General features: G+C 41.8%; 1 protein-coding gene across 5 annotated transcripts in view; it reads right to left on the reverse strand.

The window, feature by feature from the left end:
- ADCY2 (adenylate cyclase 2) overlaps positions 1-21,522 on the reverse strand; it is a 370,893-nt gene that overhangs the window by 337,340 nt on the left and 12,031 nt on the right. For all 5 annotated transcript variants that reach the window (XR_013993678.1, XM_081054221.1, XM_081054223.1 and 2 more), the window contains exon 2: positions 9,336-9,533. Coding sequence is in view for 4 of the 5 variants with exons in the window: in XM_081054221.1 (XP_080910347.1) it covers positions 9,336-9,533 (198 nt within the window). In the remaining variant the exon portion in view is untranslated. The remainder of the gene's footprint in view (positions 1-9,335; positions 9,534-21,522) is intronic.

Consider the following 21,522-nt stretch of genomic DNA (forward strand, 5'->3'; position numbering starts at 1 on the left):
AGCAGCCAGGGCTGGGCTTCTTGCGTACATAGGGACAGGCTGGATTTGTCTCTTTTCATTCACATGCTCCTAGCTTCTTTGCACGGTAAATACATTCTTTAATAGTATTCCAGGTGACTGCACGAAAAGCAAACTAATTCTGTACCATTTCAAAGCGTAGGACAGGCCTTTATTTTCTTACATTTTCACCCACTTTCAATAAAAAAAAATGATGTTTGCACACTGATGTCCTATTTTTGTCAGAAACCACACACAGGCCCATCCTGAATGTCTGGCATCCTTTTGGTAATAAGACAAAGACAGTCTCTTCTTTTGGAGCAAAATGTTAGCCTTTCAGGTTGGTAATTTAACAAATCTTTGCAACAATTTCGGCATGGTCTCCCTGCCAAGACTGAAGTGAGGTTGTCAGAATAGAAGTGTTTACTGAACTCTACTCAGTGAGCTTTTAGTATGAGGGGATCAGAAAATGCATCAAATGCAGATATAACACAGCCCTCGTATTCTCACTCAGCCAACCCAGCACCTCTGCATATAAGCGTCAGCCACTTTGGTGACTGCCCTCCTGTCCTGCCACCTCCCAAATGGAATTCCCATCTCAGAGGGAGGGTCCTAAGTCAGTCATGATCATCTGAGATGAAATGAAACTGTCTTGTTATAAAGTCATTAAATAAAGCAGTATCTAGAAGCGTAGCTTCACCAAGTAAACCAAACATGTTACAAAACTGTATCAGGCAAGAAAGACTTACTCAATGTCGCTAATGTAGGAACCCAACAGAAGTGTTTCTGTTACTCAGACAGCAGAGATAAACCACGGTCTCTGAGGCACATTCATTCATTCACACATCTCCATTCGCGTACATGGCAATGAGACCCTCAAGTTGTTTTCTCTTTCTATTCGTGAATTGGGATTTATTTCAACAGGACATTCACACACACGAATGTCTCTGATTCCTGATAGACACGGGTTTGGAAAAGCATCAAAACTCGCATGGTGTACGTATATTTCCAAGGTGGATCTGCCCTTTAAGTGAAGGTTGACATCAGGAGAAGTTATCAAAACCTATGAAGCAGGGAATGGCTATTAGAACAACATGCCACAAGATGGAGGTGGCTTCCTGCCACAGCAGGGCACCCACTTAGGGAACAGCGTGCGTTCCTTCCTGTGAAATGACGTCATGACTTGAATGCTCAAGTCCTAACCTCAAATTCTAAGACCTGTGAACGCGACCTTATTCTAAGGTCTTTGCAGAAGTCATCACTTTAAGATCAGAACATAGATAGATGTCCTTGTGAGAAGAGATATGCAGACAAGAATGGCATGTGATAAGGGGGGCAGAATGACATGTCTACAATCCAAGGAGCACCAAGGATTGAGGGTGACCACCAGAAGCTGGAAGAGGCAGGAAGGACCCTCCCCAGGAGCCTTCAGAGGAAGCGTGGTTCCACCTACACCTTGATTTCAGACTTCTGGACCAAGCTGTGAGACATGATTTGGCAACCTCGATTATGCCTCATTCCCTAAGATTTACCTGTCAGGAAGGACCCATGGTCTAGAGTCTTCCAGACAGGGAGCATTGCTATGCTATGTATCTGTGCTGTGTATTCGGAGAAGAGGGAAGGAACCACCCTATACACACTACCACGGATTTATTTAAAAAACAGAAATTATCCACTTACTTGACTTAACAGAACAAATACCTTACATACCCTTCTACTAATTTTGAGCTCAAATTTGCTCACATGTGTTTAAACCAGTCAGAACAGTAAGATAAAATAGTGACAATACCACCCTCTTTGTCTTTCTACTACTGTGTCATTGGGAAAGTCAGAGCACAAACAAAGGGTGTTTCCACCAATCAGTTCCAGCAAGAAGCAAGCAGACTGGCCTTCCATCCAAAACTCAGATGCTGCCACTAAACAGCTGGAGCCAAAACTCTGCAATTTACCACCCAACTTCACTCTGTCTTTGGAACCATCAACAAAATATCATTTAACATTTTTTTTTTCATCCAAGAGGCAGCTGTGTAGAACAAACATCAGCTGGGTTGGATGCTGGCAGCACCGGGTAGAAGGGACTTCAAGATGGGGCTGAATTAAAACACCACTGATGGGGAAGTTCCACATGTCTTCAAGGCTGAGAAGACAAATCACCTGACATGTTTTTCTTTTCCGTCTTCCTTATTTCCCCAGGTGCAGACCAGTCTCCAAGCTTGCCACCCCTCTGCCTACCTGTCCTGTCTCAGGGCCACACACTGTAAAGTTACTCCTTTTTGTCCGATCAAAACTGGCACCAGCACTCTTAAGTCATGCTTTGGCAACTCCATATGGTTCCATTCACTGAGGATTTAGGAACTGGTTCTTCAAAAGGCATCGTTGAAAAGAAATAAAAGACATCCAAAATGGGAAGGAGAAAGAAAAATTATCATTATATGCAGATGACATGATACTATATGTAGAGAACCCCAAAGATGCCACCAAAAAACTATTAGAACTGATAAATGAATTTAGTAAAGTAGCAGGATACAAAATTAATATTCAGAAATCAGTTGCATTTGTATATACCAATAATAAACTATCAGAAAGATAAATTAAGAAAACAATCCCATTTACAATTGCTTCAAAAACAATAAAATACTTAGAAATAGGTTTAACCAAGGAAGTAAGAGACTGTACTAAGAAAATTATAAGACACTGAAGAGAGAAATTAAAGAAGATACAAATAAATGGAAACACATACCATGCTCATGAATAGGAAGAACTAATATATTTAAACTGTCCATACTGCCTAAGGCAATATATAGATTCAATGCAATCCCTATCAAATTACCAATGACATTTTTCACAGAACTAGAACATATAATCCTAAAATTTATGTGGAACCATAAAAGACCCCGAATAGCCACAGCAATCTTGAGGAAATAAGAACAAAGTGGGAGGTATTACACTACCTGACATCAAATTGTACTACAAGGCTATAGTAATCAAAACAGCATGGTACTGGCATAAAAACAAACACAAATAGATCGATGGAACCAAATAGACAGCCCCAAAATAAATCAATGGTCATTTAATCTGTGACAATGGAAGCAACAATTTACATTGGGACAAAGACAGTCTATTTAATATATGATGCTGGGAAAACTGAACAGACATATGCAAAAAACATTAAGCTGGACCACCTCCTTATGCCATATACAAAAATAAACTCAAAATGGATTAAAGACTTAAATGTAAGATCTGAAATCATAAAACTCCTAGAAGAAAACATAGGATGTAAATGTGCAGCCATTACTCTTAGTAAGATTTTACTGATATATCTCCTTGGGCAAGAGAAGCAAGAGAAGCAAAAGAAGCAAAAGAAGCAAAAGAAGCAAAAGAAGCAAAAGAAGCAAAAGGGATTATATCAAACTAAAAAGGTTTTTTACAGCAAAGGAACCATCAGTAAAACAAAAAGGCATCCTACTGAATGGGAGAAGATATTTGCCAATGAAACATCTGATAAGGGGTTAATATCCAAAATTTACAAAAAAACTCATACAACTCAACACCAAAAGAAACCAAACAACCCAATTAAAAAATGGTCAGAGCACAAGAATAGACATTTCTCTGAAGAGGACATACAGATGGCCAACAGATATATGAAAAAATGCTCAACCTCAATAATCATTAGAGAAATGCAAATAAAAACTACAATGAGATACCACCTCGCTCCAGTCCGAATGGCTATCATCAATAAATCAGCAAACAACAAGTGCTGGCAAGGATGTGGAGAAAAGGGAACCCTCATTGGTGGGATTGTAGATTGGGGCAGCCACTATGGCAATCAGTATGGAAGTATCTGAAAAAAATTGAAAATGGAACTACCTTATGACCCAGCAATTCCACTCTTGGGTATCTATCCAGAGAAATCCAAAACTCTAATGCAAAAAAAAAATTATGCACCCCTATGTTTATTGCAGCACTATACACAATAGCCAAGACATGGAAACAACCGTGATGCCCGTGGTACATTTATACAATGGAGTATTATTTGGCCATAAAAAAGAAGGAAATCTTACCATTTGCAATGATATGGATGGACCTAAAGAATATTACACTAAGTGAAATAAGTCAGATGGACAAAGACAAATACCATATGATCTCACTTAAATGTGGAATCTAAAGAACAGAATAAAAGAGCAAACTAAACAGAAACAGTCTCAGAATACAGAGAAAAAATCTGATGGTTGCTAGATGGGAGGGGTGTGAGGATGGGGGAGAAGGTAAAGGGATTAGCAAGTACAAATTAGTAGTAACAATATTGCTACAGGGATAGGAAAGACACTTTGGGGAACAGAATCAATAATGTAAAGATTTTGTAGGTGTCAGATGGGCACATGTCTTATTAGGGAAACCACTTCATGGACGGTATAGATGCCTGACCACTGTACTGTACACCTGAAGCTGAAGTTGAATAATAATGAAGGTCAACTATAATTAAATATATATATGTATATATATATATATATATATATATATATATATATATATATATATATAGAGAGAGAGAGAGAGAGAGAGAGAGAGAGAGAGAGAGAGAGAGAATGAGTCACAGGATGTGGAGTACAGCATAAGGAATAGAGTCAATGGACTTGTTAACAGCTATAAATGATGTCAGAGGGGTAGTTGATTGGGGGAGAGGGGTTATCACTTTGTGAGGGGTATAAATGTCTAACTATTACATGGTTTTGTACACCTCAAACTAAAAGGAATAAAGGTATCATTGAAGGACTGTGTTTCATAAGACAGGGTTTCTCAGACGTGCTACCCTGAGATCTGGGGCTGGTCAATTGTTTGTGATGGGTGCTGCCCTATGCCTTGTGAGATGCTGAGCAACATCGCTGGCTTCTTCCTACTAGGTGGCAGTGGTATCCCCCCAATCCAGGTTGTGACAATCAAAAACGTGTCCAGACATGGACAAATGTCCCCAGGGGGTGAAATCACCTCTTCTCACGACCAAGGTACTTCATCGCCCTGTGTCTTTGTTTCCACACTTGTAAAGCCTGAGTGTGAGCGTGCCCACCTCATGGAGCTGTGAGGGGGTGTTGAGGTTATGTAAGGAAAGCACTCAGAACAGGGCCACGTGCAGGCCAGACGACGCTAGTACTGCCTGTTTATACTGTGTTCTATACTGGAGATGGTGATGGCTGAGACGTACACTCAAGCCATCCTTGCACAGAAGAATCCACCTTACCTAAGAAAGGTCTGGCCTTTGCCCTGGGCTCCTGGCAAGTCGTACCTAAGCCCCTGGAATGCCCTGCTTGAGGGAGTGTTTTTGTTTGCCTGGGGTTTGGGCCAGCAGACAGTTGAAATGTGATTTACGATGGGGACCCAGGGCCATGCAGTGTGAGTTCTGCCCACAGAGGGCTGGAGACTGCAGGTATCAGACCAGCCTCCAGGAGGCTAGGGACTAAAGGCCAGCCATGCAGCAGTGTGACTGATCTCTAGTGAAAGTTCTGGGCACAGAGGGTCAGCTGAGTGTCGCCGGCAGGCAGTGCTCCAAGCATAGTGTCACATACCACTGCCCAGACGTAGTGCAGCCCAAGTCCCCATTTTATAGTTTTACTAGACACTTCCCTTAGCTGACATTCATCTGTAGTCTCTCTTTGTAATAAACCATAACTGTGAGCATCACAGCTTTCAGCGAATTCTGTGAGTCCTTCTAGCAAGTTAGCAAACCTCAGGGTCACCTCGGGAACCCCCAAACCAGCCACTGGTGTGAGCAGTGGTGTCTTACACAGATTCTCTCCCGTCTGTGCAGCACGCTCATTCCTGCACCCCATACAGCAAGGGTGTTAACTGAACCGTCTTCCAGTGGGAAGCACTCTTGCACACAATTCCTTAAGCACAGTGAACCTACTGTCACACTTCTAGAACGGGAGAGCTCACGAAGAGATCTATATCTGTGCTGCCAATATTAAAAGATGCCAGACTTTTATGCTAATAAGACAGAACCATTTCATTTTAAATCCGCATGCCTGTTGAACAGAGCAGGTGTGGCCAAGAGGGTTGGGGAGGATTTCAAGTTCCTCTGGAAGAATAGGACCCAAAGTGTCCTTTTTCTGGCAAGGGGTGTGGGCAGGCCCACAGCATGAGGCACACACCTTGCCCACGCCCCCAATTTAGGAAGAGTGACCAAAAATAGCTGCACCCTGCCTGGCTGTGGCCTTTTCTGAGCGTCAGGCAGACACAGCTGTGTCCCTGAAACTTGCCAAGGACATAAGCTGGACTGGCCACCCCACCTGCAATGTCAACAGGGCTGAGGTCTCCTCATAAGCTAGTTCTGCCTGGCGCCCTGGTAGCGTGAGGAAGGCAGTTGTGACATGGTGGGATTACATCTGAGAGAAGAGGTGGGCAGATCCTACTCAACGTGAGCTCGGCCACAGCAATATCAAAGCACCCAGGAGTACCTAACACAGAGAGTGAGCCAACAAACGCCACGTGCGACAAACCAGTCTCGAAACAACTATGAGATACGCACATTTAAGGTGCTTAAAAGAGTTTTTAAAGCATGTGGGTAACATCAATAAGACCAAAATGTACGTCATAAAACCAAAAGATAGGCAAACACGGAACAAGTGCACACACAAACAATCCAACAAGAAAAAATGTGGAGATGAAAAAATGCAGCCATCCATTGGTGGAGACGCTGTGCGAGTCGCTGTGGGAGCCTGATGCTGGGGGAGCACTCCCAGAGGAGCACTCCCAGAGGTGCAAAGACACGGCGTGGAAAGAGTCTCATCCCTGCCCATGAGATTCTATTTCTGCGGGGAGACCACCCATAAACAAAGCGAGGGATATGTCATATGATTTGGGGTGCTATAATTCATCATCAGTTCCATGGGGAAATGGAAGCAGGGTGAGGGGTGTCGCCTGATGGGGTGGCACTGGGAGGTCGGAGAAGGCTGCTCTGAGAGGGGGGTTCCATAAGGTTAATGAAAGGAACACAGAAGTCAACAAGCTGTGGAAGAACATTCCAGACAGATGGGAGGTCCTTAGACTGACTGGTTCTGTTAAAATAATAGTAACAATCAAACAAACAGTACATTACTGGTGAAATTACTGATGTCCCAGTTAAGATGGAAACAGGTCCAATGCCACTGTCACTCTGAATGGACATTACATGGCAAGTCCTGGCTAACACAGACCACGCAGCACCTGAGAGGAGAGTGAGTAAGGATTTGAAAGGGAGAGAAATGTTCATTATGTGGAGATGGCAATACTGTCTTTATAAATAAACTGAGACTCTCAGATAAACCAATAGAGCTAAGGAGAGTCACCAGACTGGCTGCAGACAGTTCAGCATCAAAAAGCAACAGTATTCTTATGCATAGACGTTAAATAGAAAAGGCAATTTAAAAAAAAGGAAAAAAAAACCCTTTTAGGAAATAGAAACACATATTTAGGTACCTCAGAATAAGTCTAAGGAACATTACTACTGATTTCATGAAGAAAAAAATAATCTATGGAAGACAGACTCATAAAAGAAAACCAGAATTACTGGAGAGACATGCCATGTCATGCTACAGAAAGACAATGCAAAAAAAGGGCAAATCTCGGGGCTTTTTTATAGTATCCTTTTATTATTCCCTAGTTGTTAAATATCTTTCAAAGCAAAAACTAGGAAACGCCACATGATTTATTTAAATCCAGATCCCAACTGAGTATGCACTGAACATGACAGGCAGATTCTATAATTCATGTGGAAAGTGAATTTCTGAGGAAATTCTGAACAATGGGAAAACAGAAGAAAAAGGAGGGGGTGCTTGCTCTTCCAGATAGTAAGGCTCCTTTGAAGGCTAGGTGCTTAAATAAAGTGGCACTGGTGCAAGGAGGGGCCGGTGGGCCCAGGCCACAGGTCAGGAAACACGTGCTGTTGACCGGTCTCCTCCTTCTGTGTGGTGTGTGCACAAAGGTGGGAGGGGCTGTAGGTCACATGCACCAGGAAAGGCAGCTGGGTGAGACCGGGGAGCAGGCACATGACCAAGAGAGGCAGAGCTGGGGTACAGGCTGAGAGGACCGAGCACGACGTGTGTGCCCAGCCCTCCAAGGGGCCTGAAGGCAAGAATGACAAGGAGACAGCAAGTGCCCCTGGAGCCTCTCCAGGCAGCGGCAAGAGAGGAAAGCTGGTGCCACCAGTTCTCCTGCCCACTACGACAGTGTCCTTTGGAGCCAGAGAAACCAACCTGAGTTCACTCACTGCACTCCTCTCCCTTTGCAGAAGAAACTGAGGCCCAAACATGATGATGGCTTGGCTAAGCTCACGGGATGTCTTACTGACAGAACCTGCCAGAAACCTCAACTTTCAGCTCAACTAGGGCCTCTCCAAGTAAGGCACACCAGGAATGCTGCATCCCTTGCCCAGGTACTTGCGACACTTCTCTCCATTCCCATCTCAAATCTGCCTTCTCCCTTGGCCCCTACAGCAACTCTCCCTTACTGGTCCTCTGTTCCCAAGGATGGCTCCTCCTCTACCCACTCCTGGCTCCTGTTCCTCTCCCACTCTGGCTCCTGGGTCCCTAGCAACTCAGTGCTGAATTCACTCTCCCTGCGTAGCTGTAGCACCCCAAGGCTTCAATTATGAGCTTGAAGCTGGTCGCTTGTACACCCCTATCTGCAAGCGGGACCTGCGTAAGCCCTGGACAATACACAGTGTAGTCCAGGGGTCAGCGGGATACAGCCAGGTGGCAAGAGCATAACGGGGACATCCATTCATTAGACTGCACTCTCGGAAAGACCTACCATCCTCCAGACGGAGCCACTTTTTAAGCCAAGAGCCTCACCAGGTTCAACATGAAGAGCTGGGGGGTTTCCCAACAGGTATGGCAGTGATCCTATCGCTGTAACATATCATGTTCATACCAAATCAGTGTCACGAAATTCTCTAAGGAGTAAGATCCAGCGACTGAGAAAGGGTTCAAGGGCAACTACCAGTCTTGGAGGATTAGCAGCACAAGGTCCGGCTCCCATCCCAGAGGAATTCTGGAATAACAGGAAACTCAGGGACCAGGAGAAGATGGATCTACTGAACTGTGGTGTGAAGTGTAAACTCAGACTTAGCCATCTAAAATCAGTGACAAGTGAGACCCAGGCGTGCGCCCTGGCTGCGGGCGGGACTAAGGGCCCTGGGCATCATGTGACTTCAGACAGGAGGTCACCGCTAAGACAACTATTCCAAAAGACCTGCTTTTCGGCGAAAGGTCTCCCAGTTACAGTTTACGGCCCAGTTCACAGAATTCAGGACGTCACAAAGCAGAGCAGCTGAAGAAGAGATAAAAACCAGGTTCACACCTTACCTGGTCCCAGGGAGAGACGGTGCCTCCGAAGCACATGAACAAGTACGCCATGGCCACGAGACAGACCCATATCACCACCGAGAAGAGGCGGAGCAGCCTTTTGAACACAGACTCAATGCAGACGAGGAGGAATATCGCAAAGAAAATCGCCAGGGCCGTGGGAACTGTGATTAAAAACGCCACGTGGTCTTCAACTTCCTAAGAGAAAGAAACATCGCAAAGGTACAGTTCAGAAAGAGCATGGCAGCGATGATTTAAGTTATCGAAATGTGAGCAACATTCAGCAGGGTCAAAATATATTGAGTTTTAAAAGCTATTTCAGAAGCAGAACAGTTTGAACTTCTGAAAATGTAATTTTCCTATGAAACAGCCATGCTTTCCCATATAAATATACCAGGGTTAGACACCTAAGGTATGCAAAACAGCTATGCCATCAAATTTAAATTTTCCCTGGAAAATGGAGAAATGGATTTTATTCAAAAGAGAATGCAAAAACATAATATCAGGTTAAAATAATACAATCGACTTAACTTCATTGTCTGCATCACAGGGTAAGACACGCCCTGGCCATAGAAAACCAAGGTTTCTGAGTTTTTTGAAATGTTTTATTTTTAAAAAATCTAAAAACTATCGCAGTCTCCAAAGTGATGAGCTCTTATTTCAATACATGACAATTACTGTTTCAACGGGATCACAGGTTAATAGAGAAGGGACAGAAAGTACTAATTATAGAAGAGAAGAGAGTGGGAAATACTTGGAGGAAAAGCCATTTTTCTAGTTTCCTTCCCCACCTCTTTCGAGCTCCAGTAGCAAAGAGCAGATAGGTGTTTATTACTAGCCTCTTACTGATGCATGTTTTTAAAATCCACATCTGCACACTAATCCTCATTTTCTGTGTACGAGGTATAATAAAAAAAATACAGCGAATGTTTAAATTAAAAAAATTATTACAGCAAAAGACACATTGCCATTAACTCTCCTCAAAATACACCCCCCCACACTTCCAACACATTTATCCCATCGTTCTTGCCACTTTCTGAAGCAGTTCTGGAAGTCCTCTTTCATGAGTGTCTTTAGTTGCGCTATTGTGGTCGCTTCCATGTCCTGAATCATTTTGACTTTGGGAAAGAGCCAGAAGTCACACAGTGCCAGATTCATGAAATAAGGTGGATGAGCACAAACCGTAATGTTTTTATTTGACAGAAATTGTCATATACCAGAAGCGATGTGTGGAGCCTTTCTTTTGTGATCACAAAATATGGTGAATGCTGCTGCCGGGTGCCAGCCAACAGAAAGGCAGGGATCCTCAATATGGGAAACGGCTGTCGAAACTTAGTCACAGTGTGTGACAAGTTTCAACTTGTTTGGTGCAGTGAGGTGTGAGCTACAGTTAAGAGAAGGTGTGTTTCAAAGTGTGCCATAAATCATCCTCCATCATGACAACACTCCATGTCACATGTTGTTTCTGGTATGGCAATTTCCGTCAATTAAAAATATTATGGTGTATCCTCATCTACTTTATTCACCAGATCTGGCACTGTGTGACTTCTGGCTCTTCCCCAAAGTCAAAATACCATGAAAGGTAAATATTTGAATCGATTCAGGACATCGAGGCAGCCACAACAGCTCAACTAAAGACACTCATGAAAGAGGACTTCCAGAACTGCTTCAGAAAGTGGCAAGAACAATGGGATAAGTGTGTTTGAAAAGAGAGGGAGTATTTTGAGGGGGATTAATGGCAATGTGTCTTGTACTGTAATTTTTTATTTATTTAAACATTCACCATATTCTTTGATCACACCTTGTATCTCTTTCTAACCATCGCCCCCAAAAGGCACACTACTTCAATTCCACACAATTCAGCACAATGTAAGAGACATCATGCTTCCATTGATGATACAGGCATGGGTTTAGGCTTTAGCTTCTGCAAAACATTATGCTGGAACCTGACTGTGAAGAGCACACACTGTAGGATGAAACGCAGTTTGAGGTCTTCAATCCTCACCCAACATGTTCAGTTCCTGAAACACCCAAAGAAATGTCAATCAAAAAAAAACCATCCTTCTGCCCGAGGCCCTGAGAACTTCCACTGGGTTTTAGAATATTAGTAGTTACAGTAAAAGCTGGGATTTATGTGGTGGCTCCTTCTAACACTGGCTGGAGCCTGGTGAACCCCTCCGCTTTCCCAGTTGCCACCAGGTTCATTCACCACATGAGCAGTTATAACTTCACACTGGAGATGGCCTCATCCAGACATCAACCACTGACCACAGACATCAAACCACACCCAGTGCAAGTCAACATGGAAGGGGAGGGAAGAAAGGGACCCAGGCTCACCCTGATGACTCCACCTCTCTTTCTTTCTCTGTTATATGGGTGTTAAGTAACACTTGGGGAAATGACGACAGCAACAACCCTAGGAAATACCACTAGATGCATTTTTGGGCTAAGTGCTCTTACATGTATTAATCTCTTTAATACTCATGACAGCCCTATGAGGGGGCACTGGTGTTAGCAATACTGTACAGGGGATTAAACTGGAACACCAAGAATGAAAATGAGTTGCCATGGGGTGACCGAACCAGTGAGGGACAGAGTACCGGGCCTCCAGCCCAGGGACCTAGGGTCTGTATTCCGCCCTCTGGTTGTGCAGAGATGATGGGCTACACCAAGTGGGGCCAGCTCTCGAGTGACGAAACAAACGTGTTTCCAGAACTGGTAAAAGAAAGAGGATCAAATGTGATGTTCTTATTCTCTCCCTCCATGGCTATTTTTGCCCATGATTAAGTGCCTACATTGTACTCTTACCCTCAGACACATGAGACAATCATTGCAAAAGGGTATCAGCTCTCCACCAAGCTGCCAGGGCTCCCTAGCACTCAGACACCCCAAGTCAACGTAAAATGGACACGACAGCATGTCCGCTGGGCACATGGGATTTGAGATTCGGATCGCTGCACACAGGGAGCCACGGAAACTGATTTTATTTTACATCTCCCAAAATAAACTTAGCTGAGCTATGGACAGAAAGCTAAGGGATTACCAGGACAACTGTTTTCCCAGTGTGACTTTTCATTTATTTCATTAACTCCGTAGGGGAGAAACAACTGTTGACTTTATTGGCTCTTATTTCACCAGAAAGACTGAAAATGGTACAAAAATATACATAAAGTGAAAATCAGGAGCTACAGGGACAGAAAGATTGTGATGGCGTCCCTCCAGGAAGTGGAGGACAAACTGGGTTACCTGGAGGCACTTTTCCTGCACTTCCTTTTAAAAGGGGTAACTGTAGACAAGGACCCAGGTGCTCACCGTGCTGGGGACACGGCTAAGATGTCATGCTGTGCGAGGCTTGAAACATGACAGTTCCACCTCACTTTTCGTTTTTTAAATATCAGGGTCTTCATCATTGAGAACTGACTTGTCTGGGCTTCAAGGTGACTTTCCCACTAGGCACAGGGGATACAGGACCTGGGTCCCCGAATAAACCAGAAGGGAAAAACCCCCACAAGCTTTTACGGTCAAAGATTACATAATCCTTCATGCCGACACACTTATAAACTATAACTGTGAATATATATTTTAGGGAGGAAGGAGCATAGGAACGCCCCTCAGTCATAATGTGATGGGGGGGGGGGCTGGTGGCCTAATCCTGCTCACCAGATTCCAACATTACCAGGTCTTTTCCACACATCGGAGGAGGATGTTCAAGCAGTGTTCCGCACCTCAGTGGGGAAGCAGATTCCCCGATGGCCAACGGCGGAGATGGTCAGCTGCTGCTCATGAGGCCTCTGACCCGACCCCCTGGAAAACTGGAGCCCACTAAAGGATAGGGGCTCTTCTAGAAAGAGAACAGTCATCACTTATTTCTGCACTTCCCTTTGAACTATAATTCCGAGCAAGTTTTAATATAGATGTCTCCACAAAATAGAATCTTTTGTAAGAGTGTCAAGGAAAAACAGTAGAGTATTCATTAAAGAATGTATAAGCTTATAAACTACATTCTTTCCTAGTCTCGCTGTTGGCATCACGCATTTTTCTTAAGGCAAAGAAAACTGAATAAAGGAATGCCCTGAGACCTTGTGTGCCATGGTCCTCCTCCCTCCCCGTGGACGGGAAAATGAATGAAGCCACAAGACACACCCCGTGGCTGTTTTCTTCTGGAGCTGGTTGAGTTTTCAAAATTCAGAGTGTAAAACAAACAGAGTAGCTTAAAATAAAGCAACCTAAAACATTAAAAACATTGTTAATCTAGATTAAATATGTTTATGTACCCCAACCCTTTCTCCCTTCATGCAAAAAATATGACATAATGCAAAGTAAATGAAATGTACTAAATTGCCTTTATTAGTACTAAAATGTACTTAAAGGACTTTAAAATATGCCTTTAAAAAGGTAAGAAAAAGTACCATATAATACAAACGAAATGAAGCACACTAAAATGCATTTGAAAGGGAGATGCTGGGCATGGTATCATCTACTGTTATGATAATGGGTTCCTATCGCTCTCTTCCAACACTATTCTTTCATTTTCAATGCATTTTCTGGTAATTTTGGATGGCTTCTAATTGCTAGACCTATTAAATACCCATCTCTTTTATTTATTATGTGACAGCTCTTTTGTTTCTTAGAGGCTTTTTCATGGAGCAACAGATTGTCTGTATTTCCCTTCGTTTCCACGTGCATTTTTTTATTTCTCATTAAACAGTACTATTTTTCACTTAGATGGTAAGGGCCAATCTAATGTAAAACACTGCTTTTCTATAAAAAATATATATTTAGTGAAGTGTGTTGAAGTCCCAGAGACTGCAGGTAGAAACCGTTTCTGTCAGTTCCTTCTGCGTGAGTCGGGGTGAGCTCTGAGCCCCACTAAGTCTGGGTCTTCCTGTGAACAGCAGTAGGGACATGGCGTGGTCGGTGGGTATTTGTGCCTGACAGGCGTCCCACAATAAGAGAGACTGTTATTGTGATGACCAGCACGTCCTTTTTCCCTTCAAATCTCAGTACTTGCTCGCCAAGGCTAGCGTGACTATTCATTATTGGAATGATGCCCATTTTGCATTCTAAATAACAATTTACTTTATCACCACAAATTATTTGAAAGGGTTGTCATTGGACAAAAAGAAATCAGCCTTTAGCTATGACATATATTTGAGTGCAGGTGTATGCATGCAGCTATATATTTTCATTCACTCACACATAATATACATGTGTGTGATATAATAGAAAATACATGTTTCACTCTTTGCCACATATATAGTGATACTTTATTTACAATGAGGTGTGAAAAGAGTAAATAAAAATTCTGATTAAAAATTTCTATAAAACTGTGATGAAATAAAGAACATCTCAATAAATGGAGAGACAGTCCGTGCACATGGATAGGAAGACAATATTGTCAAGATGTCAGTTCTTCCCAAATTAATTTATAGATTCAGTGCAATCCCAATAAAAATCCCAGGAAGTTAATTTGTACCTATCAACACATTGATTCTCTATGGAGAGGCAAAAAGACCCAGAATAGCCAACCCAATGTTGAAGGAGAAGAAAAAAGTTGGAGGACTGACACTACCTGACTCCAAGACTCACTATAAAGCTACAGTAATCGAGACGCGGTGGTATTGGAAAACTAGACAAGTAGATCAATGGAAGAGAACAGACCCACACAAATGTAGTTAACTGATCTCTGATAAAGGAAAAAAGACAACTCAATGGAAAAAAGATAGTATTCTCAACAAAAAATCTTAGATAAACTAAATAGATATCCTCATGCCAAAAGAACCCCAAAAATATATTTAGGCACATACTTTACAACGTTCACAAAAATTAACTCAAAATGGATCATAGATCTAAATGTAAAATGCAAAACTAATTCTGAAAAACTGAAAGCCTTCCCATACTTAAAACTTAGTCAATTTGTCATGCTGAACAATCCACAACATACATACATATATATATATACATGTATATGTATATATATATTTGAAATAAACATGCAGATTATAGGTATGTGAAAGATAAACCACTTTCCAACTGCTTACGAAGATGTATCATCCATTGCTTGTAATTATACAAGTAACTTGTTACATACACACAAATTATGGCCTAGGCTCTAGCCATATTTACTTATTCTCAGCTCCTATTACACAAGCCAGCACTCTCACTCACATATTAAGATTATGGATAAAGACACAAAGTATTTTACATGGGAAATGGTTCCACATCAGGCATTATACTTTAAAGGACTACCCCTTCTATAAGAACCGGACCCCAAATACAAAATGTTCCTGGAGGCACTTCTAGTTTCACAAAAGGAAGACAAGGTCTAACTTTTCCCCCTCTCCTCCCCTCAACCTTCTGTCCCCACCCTACACCCCCCCCCAAAAAAAAAATGAGTGCACAAAGGCATGGAGCTAAGGGCTGCTGGGAAGAGCAAGAGCCACCCAAGCATTGTAAGCAACAAGGGGTGCCAGAGATGCCTGGAAGCTAAGAAGCCTGGCAGAATGCAGAAGCACAAAACATAGAGCATGGTGAAAGGGACCCAAAGCAGACCTTGACTGGGGCATATCTCAGCTATCTTGGAAACAAAAGCAAACTCCTCCTTGGAAAAACTTACTCATGTAGAATGTCCATATTCTTACCAAAGACAATCAAACAACCTCTTACAACAAAAATCACCAGAATGAGCAGAGTCACTAAGAACAAGGGTCCAAAACAAGTAATACAGTGGTACCTTGGTTTTCAAATGTAATCTCTTCTGGAAGACCATTTGAATTCTGAAACATTTGAAAACAGCCAACAGCTAGGCCTCAGGATCTTGCATTCAGCGGAAGCTGCGTGACATATTTGACTTCCGAGGCATGTTTGAAAACCGGAGCATTTACTTCTGGATTTATGGCATTCGTAAACCGAAATGTTCGTCAATGAAGATGTTCGAAAACCACGGTACTACTGTAAATGGCTTAGATTTGCAAGGATAACAGATGTCAAAACTGACAGCCAGAGAATACAGAATAGCTGCATGTGACATGTTGAAAGGAATGAAGGCAGCAATTTCAAGGATGACAATACTACGGGAATCACTAAGGTACAAACAGAGAAAACGGAACTTGAAAATGACAAATATAATCATGTAAATAAAAGCTAAACAATCGGGTTAAATAGAAAAAAAAGACACAGTTTTTTAAAAATTAGTGAAGTGAAAGATAAACTAAATAATTTAAATATAATGCAATAAAAATGTAAGCAGATAAAAATTATAAGAAAGCCTAAGACATGGAAAATAGAATAAAAAGAATAAGAAGGTATAACATATCTGATTAGAGTTCCTGAATTACAAAAAGAAGAGACTTGAGATTTCATATCAAGACAGATCAGTTGGGAACTGTCCAGCACTAACAAAAACCAATATTCTACAACTCCACAATCCCAGTTAAACAAAAAATAAATCAAACATATTTTCATGATGATAAAAATGCAAAATGTTAATAGATGAAGAGAACATCTTAAGAGTGCCCAAAGAAAATGGAAGGATCATCCAAAGAACAACAGTTAATATGAGAGCAGAAATTTCAACAGCAAGACAATAATGGCAAATTATTGAGCACAAAATAACAGTCAACCTTGTATAGCTAAAAAATCAGGTGTTTTTTTGTTTTTTTTATAATAGCAAAAATACAAACATTTACATATAAATCATTTTTCAAAGTAGGAATTTACCACTGAGAAATCCTTTCTAGGTCTGGTCAAGATGGCAATGTAAATGCTGTGCTCACCTCCTCCCACGACCACAATCAAAATTACAACTAAATTATAGAACAATCAACCTGAAGAACCATTAGAACACTAGCTGAACACAAGTCCTATAACTATGGATATACAGAAGAAGCCATGTGGAGACTAATGGGAGAGGCAGAGACTCTAAATGGGCAGGTCCCACACCCACAAGTGGCAGTTGAGAATCTGGAGGGAATAGCTCAACTGCAGAGTTCCTCCCTGAGAAGCGAGAGACCCCAACCCCACACCGAGCTCCCCAGCCCAGGAGTCCAGCACCAGGCAGAGAAGCCCCATAACATCTTGCTGTGAAAATCAGCAGGGATTACATCTGTCTGGATGAGACAGAGGCTGCAGGAAACCCAAGCATCCTCTTAAAGGTCCCATACACAGACTCAGGCACTTGCAGGTACTCACCCAAGTCTCTGGTGGAGGAACAATGGCTCAGGAGGCACCAGAGACAAACAGGAAGAAACTGAGTTGTGTGGCTTAGGACAAGGGCTGGAGGGACAGCCGCCACTGTGCCCATGTTGCGCCTGCCTCCCATGCTGTTGCCTCCCAACAACCTTTTTCCTTGTGTTGAGCCCTCCCCTACATGGCAAAATCTGAAACTGCATTGGCCTGGTAAGCTCCATTCACTTCACCCTGTTACCTCCCTGGGACCTGGCTCCAGCCAACTCGTGCCCTGCCAGAGGCTCTTTCGGGGACAGGCAGCCAGCCTAGGCTCATACTGTAGTTTTTCTTAAAAAGCTCTCAAAGGTCCACTGGCTCCAGGCAGGTGGCTGTCAGCCTCTATGTGCCCTGTGCTTTTATGCTGAGTGGCCCCTGGATCAGCACTGGCACTAAATCTGAATCTGCATTAAGGTGGTGAACACCACTCGCCCCACCCTGGTGATTCCCTAAAACCCCTCCTCAACCAACTCCCATATTGCCCTAGGCTCTTTTCCTGGCTAAACCTTATAGGCAGGCAGCAGCAGGCCTCTGGGTGTCCTTTGACTTTGAAGAACTGTCCCAAGCCTGGTACTGGTGGCAGCCTGTCTTGGTCCAACAACGGCAGCTATCAAACACAGATCACTTTGTAGCTTCAGGCCCAGGCCAGACAGAGGCAGCAGCTGACTTTCAGAGCCCCTCTGAAGATGCCCCAGAAGCAACATACCCAGTGGCCAGTTCAGACCACAACAGAGCATCACCCAATTAGCCTCAAAAGTGCCAAACCCAAACAATGGTCTGAATAGGCACTAGAGCCCATTGGGGTGAATCCTACTCCATGGATCAGCCCCCACAGAGCAGCTCGTACGCTGTGGTCGTGGCCAGTCCTCACATCCAGTCAGCCTGTGGACATCCAGTCATCCACTCAATGATGTGTCAACAGCAATCAACACTCAACTACAACAGGAGGGCACACACAACCCACACAAAGGACACTCCTGGAGTACCAGGCTCAGGTGACCAGGGAAACTGTGCCTCTGGGTCCCATAGGACACCTATTACATAAGGTCACTCTACCATGACCAGGAGACATAGCAACTCTACCTAACAGAGACAAACCCAGGGAGAAAATCAAAATGAGGAGAAAAAGAAACATGTCCCAAATGAAAGGACAGAACAAAACTCCAGAAAAATGACTAAACAAAACGGAGACAAGTAATCTACCAGATGCAGTTATAACACTGGTTATAAGGCTGCTCAACGATCTCAGTGAGAATTTCAACAGAGAGATGGAAAACATAAAAATGGAGATAGAAAACATAAAGCACCTGTCAGAAATGAAGAACACAATAACTGAAATGAAGAATATATTAAAGGGAATCAACAGTGCTTTAGATAAAGCAGAGAACTGAATCAGCAATTTGGAAGATAAGGTAGCAGAAAACACCCAATCAGAACAACAAAAAGAAAAAAGAATCCAAAAAGTGAGGACAGTTTAAGAGGTCTCTGGGAAAACATCAAGCATACCAACATTCGCATCATAGGTGTACCAGAAGGAGAAGAGAGAGAAAGAATTGAAAACCTATTTGAAGAAATAATGATGGAAAATTTCCCAAGTTGGTAAAGGAAATAAACATGCAGCCCAGGAAACACAGAGTATCCCAAACAAGATGATCTAAACAGGCCCACACCAAGATGCATCATAATTAAAAGGCCAAAGGTTAAAGACAAAGAGAGAATCTTAAAAGCAGCGAGAGAAAGGCAATTAGTTACCTACGAGGGAGCTCCCATAAGACTGTCGGCTGATTTCTCAACAGAAACTTTCCACACCAGAAGGGATGAGCATGAAATTTTCAGAGTGATGAAAACCCAGGACCTACAGCCAAGGTTACTTTACCAGGAAAGCTATCATTTAGACTCCAAGTATAGATAAAGAGCTTCCCAGACAAGAAAAAGTTAAAACAGTTCATCACCACCAAACCAGTGTTACAAGAAATGTTAAAGGAACTTGTTTAAGAAGAAGAAAAAAAGATGAATAATAAGTGGTAATAACTATGCATCTATCAATAGTCACTTTAAATGTAAATGGATTAAATGTGCCAATCAAAACACATAAGACAGTTGAGTAGATAAGAAAACAAGACCCACATATATGCTATCTACAAGAGACCAACCTCAGATTGAAAGACACACATAGACTGAAAGCAAAGTGATGGGAAAAGATTATTTCATGCAAATGGAAACAAACTAAAAAGCTTCAGTAGCCATACTTATATCAGTGAAAACAGATGTTAAAACAAAGGCTAAAATAACAAAGAAGGACATTTCATAATGATACAGGGATGAATCCAACAAGAGGATGTAGCCCTTGTAAGCATTTATGCACCCAATACAGGAACAACTAAATATATATAACAAATATTGACAAACATAAAGGGGGAAATCAACAGTATTACAGTCATAGTACGGGACTTTGACACCTCATTGACAACAATAGATAGATCTTCCAAATAGAACATCAACAAGAAAACAGCAACCTTAAATGACACATTAGACCAGATGTACTTAATTAATATTTTTAGAGCATTTCACCCCAAACCAGCAGAATATACATTCTTTTTGATTGCACATGGAATGTTTTCTAAGATAGATAACATGTTAGACCACAAAACAAGTCTCAATCAATTTAAGAAGACTGAAAGCATATCAAGTGTCTTCTGTGACCACAATAATGTGAAACTAGAAATCAATTCAAAAAAATAAAAAAATAAAAACCTGAAAAACACACAAACACATAGAGGCTAAATAATATGATACCAAACAATGAATGGGTTAACAATGAAACCAAAAGATACCTTGAGACAAATGAAAATAAAAACACAATGACCTCAAACTTATGGGATACAGCAAAAGCATTCCTAAAAGGGAAATTCATAGCAATACAGGCCTACATCAAGAAAGAAAAAAAAAAATCTCAAACAATCTAACCTTACACCTAAAGGAACCAGAGAAAAACAGCAAACAAAGCCCAAAGTGAGTAGAAGGGAAGAAATAATAAAGATTACAGCGGAAATAAATGAAATATAGTCTAAAAAACACAAAAGATCAATGAAAAGGAGCTGGTTCTTTGAAAAGATAAACAAAATTGATAAACCTTTAACCAAGCTCATCACAAAAAAAAGAGAGGACACAAATAAATAAAATCAGAAATGCAGAGAAGTAACAACAGACATCACAGAAATACAAAGGGTTATAAGAAAATACTACAAACAATTACATGCCAACAAATTGGACAATCTGGAAAAAATGGACAAATTCCTACAAATATTCAATCTTTCAAGACTGAATCAATAAGAAACAGAAAATATGAACGGACCAATCACTACTAACGAAATTGAATCAGTAACCAATAAATTCCCAACAAACAAAAGTCCTGAACCAGCTGGTTTCAAAGGTGAATTTTACCAAACATTCAAAGAAGAATTAACGCCTATCCTTCTCAAACTAGTACAAAATATTCAAGATGAGGCAAGGCACCCAAGTGCATTTTAGGAGGTCAATATAACCCTGCTTCCAAAACCAGATAAAGACATTACAAAAAAAAGAAAATTATAGGCCGATATCCCTGATGAACACAGATGCAAAAATCCTCAACAAAATGCTAGCAAACAGGATTCAGCAATACAGTAAAAAGATCATCCTCGATGATCAAATGGGATTCATTCCTGGGATGCAACATTGGTTCAATATCTGCAAATCCATTAATGTAATATACCACACAAACAAAATGAAGGATAAAAATCCTATGTTCATATCAAGAGATGCAGAAAAAACATTTGACCAAATCCAGCATTGATTTATGATTAAAAAAAAAACTCTCAGCAAAGTGGGAAGAGAGAGAACATATCTCAACATAATAAAGCCCATATGTGACAAACACACACCTAACATCATACTCAAGGAGGAAAAGCTAAAAGCGTTTTCC

This window comes from Rhinolophus hipposideros (genome assembly GCF_964194185.1).
Source record: "Rhinolophus hipposideros genome assembly, chromosome: 7".
NCBI classification, from domain to species: domain Eukaryota; kingdom Metazoa; phylum Chordata; class Mammalia; order Chiroptera; family Rhinolophidae; genus Rhinolophus; species Rhinolophus hipposideros.